General features: G+C 31.8%; 1 protein-coding gene across 1 annotated transcript; it reads left to right on the forward strand.

Annotated features, from left to right (window-relative positions):
- The first annotated feature begins 2424 nt into the window (after positions 1-2424).
- Positions 2425-4401, forward strand: LOC145058643 (BAG family molecular chaperone regulator 1-like). Its single transcript, XM_079006531.1, has 4 exons — positions 2425-3054; positions 3309-3565; positions 3666-3812; positions 3954-4401. Exons 1-4 carry the CDS (start codon positions 2805-2807, stop codon positions 4167-4169), a joined length of 870 nt encoding a protein of 289 aa, XP_078862657.1. The 5' UTR covers positions 2425-2804; the 3' UTR covers positions 4170-4401.
- Positions 4402-5669: the final 1268 nt, after the last annotated feature.

Genomic DNA, 5669 nt, shown 5'->3' on the forward strand with positions numbered 1-5669 from the left:
TGAAAACATACAACATACACGTAAACATTAAACATAGTATGAAAGTTTAGGAATCTAATGAGACTTGTTGGTTGGCACCTTTGAGTGTACAATCGTAGCCTGTAGTTATAACCAGAGTTTCCTGGAGGAGAGCGAGAGTTTGTGTATAGATCTATACGGGGTGACCCCCCACGCCTTAGCTGATCGCTACAGCTAGATTAGGCCAATCTAGGGCGACGAACCTTACCTACATCAAAACCGGCGCCTGAAAACGTTAAGACAGAAAAATTAGTCATTATCAAGCATGGTTGTAACGGCTCCCTTAGAGACTAACTTCATCAAAGATTTCGGTATATTTATACAAATCTAGACGATACTAGAAACATACATACATCGATACTCGGTCTTGAGATTCTATGATTACAATACTCTTATAAGAAGAAAATATCGGATTTTCTGGGATAAACACATTTTTACATTACCTTCTACTTACAACAGAAAAATACATGGTTTCTATCTGGATTACATTTTGTTTATTTATACATTCCAAAAGCAGCAAACACACATACATTAATACTTGATTTTGACACATTATTTTCAAACCACCTTACAAAAAATATCGGATTTTCTGGTGCTTTACGAACCATACAAAACTTTTCAAACAAACATGCTTATGAACTCACCAACATAATATATGTTGACGTTTTCAAAATAACTTGTATTCTCAGGGACTCGTTAAGTAGAAGGATCAACAAGAATATGAAATTTTGTTTTGTGTACTGTTAAACATCTTACATTGAATGTTTTGGTCATGTAGTTTAAAAGATTGTACTTGATGTAAACAATGACAGTTGTACTATATTATGCATGATGATGATGATGATGTTATGTTTCATTTATATTCACTGTAATGATATTTCAAGATGAAGTCACGCACAAGCCTCCGGACGTTTCCGCCGTTTGGTTCGGGGGTGTGACAGTTACAATATATATATATATATATATATATATATATATATATATATATATATATATATATATATAATGACTGAGTTATTGTGAGAACTAAAAAAACGTGTGAACTTCCGAACTTATAATCAACTCAGTATTTTTCAAACCAAAAAACACCAATCTTCTCCAAATGGTGCATTTAAGCATATCTACGCTAAAAAAAGATTTTATATATATTTTTTTATTTATTTTCAAAATTTGCATGTATGCACAATCAGCAATCATATGGATTGTGAATGTGCATAATCAACAATCATATGGACTGCTAATGAGCAAGTCCATATGACTGCTGATTGTACTCATATGCTGCCATACAAAAAAATCAATTTTTCTTGTCAATTTTTTTAAGCCTAGATATAGCTTAGATGTACCATTTGGAGAAAATTAATGTTTTTGGTGTTAAAAAATAATAAAATGATGAGTTCGTAAGTTTTAACAAATCTTTTGGTTCTTAAAAGATGTCTCTCTCTCTCTCTCTCTCTCTCTATATATATATATATATATATATATATATATATATATATATATATATATATATATATATATATATATAGATATATATATATATATATAGGTTCAAATGTTTGTCACATCTATTGCGTGATAGAATGTTATTGCTGACATTAATGACGGATTTAATTAGTTTCCATAAAACAAGAATTATAATTATGGATATCATTTAATATACATATAATTATGAAAATCATTTAATATCTATATTTATTTAATTAAATAATTATTTAATTTACTCAATTCCTATTGATGCATTCTAACATACAATAAATATAAGAAACAAAATAACGTAGCAAAATATATATATATATATATATATATATATATATATATATATATATATATATATATATATATATATATATATATATATATAAAAGATAATGATTAGAAACAGAGAAGGTGAGCAATAGCTGGCATCTTTTTATTGTCCTTTTCAATCTTTGCTGGTTGTTGTGTTTTCTTCTTTTTATTTTTATTTAATAAAATGTGTGCTGTTTGTTGAAGAAGCAAACAAGACGCCAAGTAAAATAACATAATAAATCAATTAATTAAACAAAATGATATCTCTCACTGTTTGGGATCTAGGCTACAATTAGTTAATTTGGGTAAAATTTAATCTCATCAACTCGTAATATATGAATAATAAATTTCGATCAACTCATTGAACGTGTACAATGTCGTTTATCAAATATAAAAATAATTAAGAAAAACTGCTGATTAATTTATTGTTAAGTATCTTTATCTGATCATTAAATTATATAAATTGATTTGATTGTTATTGTTATATAAATTATTTAATGATATTAAATGTTTATTGAACTAATTTTCAAATTTAACACTGTAGTTTTGGAAACATGATCGAATAATAAAATGCATGTTAGTGTGGACACCGTTTCTTCCATGGCTTTGCTTTTATTCTTTCCCCCCTTCTTATATATATCCATACGCTTATCCTTTTCTCTTTCCATCATTGCATACACCAAATACACTCAGCGATTGTGTAAACCTGCGTGCGTTTCCTTTGAACCAAAACATAAAGCAAACCAAACCAAATCAAATTCTTAATTTTGGTTGCTTTGTTCACCTGTATTAGTTACAGAAACCATAAGTTGCAATTCTTTAAAAGTGGGTCAGAATCTTGGTTCTTTCTTCATTCATGGTTTTCCTCCTTCTTAAGTTTTCAAAAACTTCATGAACACTTCTCAAAAACCCTTCTTTTTTACATTTTCCACTTGTGGGTGCTTTCAAATTTTCATATATTAGTGTTACAATTTGATCTGAATTTTCAAAATAAGAGAATGTTGGGTTTGAAATCAAGAAACCCTGGAATGTTTCCGGCAGCAAAAGGCGGAACTTCCTCCCCCGGTGGTGGTGGTGGTGGTAGGGAGGCCGGTGTGTCTGCTTGGGAACTCAGGCCATGTGGAATGTTGGTGCAGAAGAGGAACTCAGATGTTACTCAAAGTCAAACCCTAGTTCCTACCATTAAAGTCAAAGTCAAATTTGGTTCATCTTATCATGAAGTCAACATTAAATCTCAAGCAACTTTTGGTAAATTATAATATTTTTTATTTAATTATGCTTATTTACAATTATTGGTATTATTATATAAGATATATATAAGTCCATTATAGGCTATAATGGTTGTGGCAATAAATCAATAATGCATCTTACATAATAAAAGTGTCTGTATATCCCTATATATATAGTGAAAAGACAAAATTAACCTTCTTAGTATGTTAATGTGAGAAAAATATTCATTTGTGTTTATATTTGTGAACCTAAATTTGATTTTGGGTATGCAGGAGAATTGAAGAAAATGTTAGCAGGGCCAACAGGATTAAATCCTTTGGATCAAAAATTGGTATTTAGAGACAAAGAAAGAGACTCCAAAGCATATTTGGATGTGGCAGGTGTCAAAGATGGATCAAGAATGGTACTCTTTGATGATATATTGAGTCGAGAAAAAAGACTTCTTGAAAATCTCCAATCTAAGAAAATGAAAAAATCTGAAAAGGAAATTGTCGACGTCACTATAGAAATTGATAAGCTTGCTAAACAGGTAAAAATATTAAAAAAAGGAAGCTAAATTGTTCAAAATCTACTATTCATGCATTAAGTTTCTGATTTTTTTTTTTATCTATGAAACATCATGTGTACAGGTTGGTAATCTGGAAATAGAGATATATAGCGGAAAGAAAGTGGTGGAGAAAGTTTTGTTGAATTTGATCGAGTTGTTGATGTCACAATTGATCAAACTAGATGGAATAATAGCTGATGGGGATGTGAAATTACAGAGACGAATGCAGGTAACTTCGAATTAAGTTTCGTCGATGCAAACGTACAAATTCATTTTTTTTTTATAGATGTTTTAGTTTTTACTTTTTACACATACACCACAATTATGCATTAAAACCATTGACATTATATTTTTTTGAATAAATGTTTAGGTAAAGAGAGTACAAAGATATATAGAAAATCTTGATGTGATGAAGATTCGAAATTCCAAAAATGGAAGGAATGGCGATTGGGCTAACATACAAGCTCCGTCGCAGCGACACTCAAATAAGATTTCATTTGAGCAAAAACTCATGACACCAATGGAAAGGCAGCGAGACTCGATGAAGTGGCCAATCGTGGCCACGGCTGAATGGGAGAAATTTTGATTTGGGAAATTTACCGAGAAAAATCCATCAAAGAAAGAGCTAAAGAGTGAGAGTTGCAATGAATTCTTTAAATTTATTTTCTCTTTTGGTATTTTGTATGTTGTACACGTCTATTATCTCTTCTGTTTGGGAGTAAATATCGTTTCAAATGACGTTCCTATGTTGTATATATACCCATGATATGGTGTACAATCAAGAGTTACTTTCTTATTATACAACTATATGTAGTTTATATCCTTTGTTTACAAAAAAATTTCCCATGAACTCCAAAATTGTATTCCACCAATTACGTAGCATTAAATACACAAGGTTAAAGGGCTATGAATGTAGGCTAAGTATACATAGGCACATATTAAAAATAATTACAATATAACTATAATGTATACAAATATATACGACTAACATCTCCAAACAATCGGAACGAAAGGTTTATAGCAGACGTTCATACTAGATCTAAAGTCAACAGTGGCAGAGCTAGTGGGGGACTAGCCGGTGCTTGGCCACCCCCAACATTTACAATTCATGAATTGTAAATACTAGTAACTCATATTATATTTGATTGGAGGCTAGTTAACTTAAATCACTTCTACTCGGTCTCTTTAAACTTTTACTTTAAATATCAAATGATATACCCTCTCTTCGTATATGATGCCTGGTCTTGTTATGTTATAATCCGATGGAAGCCATTTGGTGAAGATGTCAGCATACTAAGATGATGATGGGATGTGTAAGATTCGAATTTGACCCATATCAACTTTGTCTCACACAAAGTGAATATCAATCTCTATGTGTTTGGTGCGTTGATGCTGAACAAGATTGGTGGATAGTGAAGCTTGCAAACTAAGTTGCATAGCCAACAGGTCTTAGCAACCGTGCTTGCAACGCCACAATACTCAACCTCAACATTGGACCAAGAGATGGTACCTTGTCTCTTTGAAGTCCAAGAGAAAAAGTTATGAACCATAAAAACACAGTAACCAGACATGGAACAATGAGTGGAGGGGCATCCAACCCAATCAACATTAGAGTAGGCAATTTGGACACGAGACGGAGATGCATATAGCTGAAGACTGTGATCAACTGTGCTACAAATATATTGCAAAATGCTCTTGAGAGCTGTGAAATGAAGCTCTCGAGGATCATGCATGAAGAGGCAAACCTGTTGGACAACGTATACGATGCCTGGTCTTGTGAATGTGAGATACTAAAGGGCCCTGACATGGGTCTTGTATCGAGTAGGGTTAGATACAGGAGGTCTGATGCTGTCAAATTTAGCTGAGGTGTCAGCTGGAGTGCGAAATGGTTTGCAATTTAGCATCTTAGCTCGCTCAATTATTTTAGTTGTGTACTTTTGTTGAGATAAGAACATGTCGTGGTTGTCTTTAGAAACTGTATGTAACACCCCATTTTCGCCTTATAGTATAAAATGATCAGTCACGTAAATAAAAGTTTTTGATAAAAGACTATTTAGGATAAAATAGTATTGACGAAAGTCGTAGT

This window comes from Lactuca serriola, chromosome 6 (assembly GCF_051521515.1).
Source record: "Lactuca serriola cultivar US96UC23 chromosome 6, Lser_US96UC23_V15, whole genome shotgun sequence".
Lineage (NCBI taxonomy): Eukaryota > Viridiplantae > Streptophyta > Magnoliopsida > Asterales > Asteraceae > Lactuca > Lactuca serriola.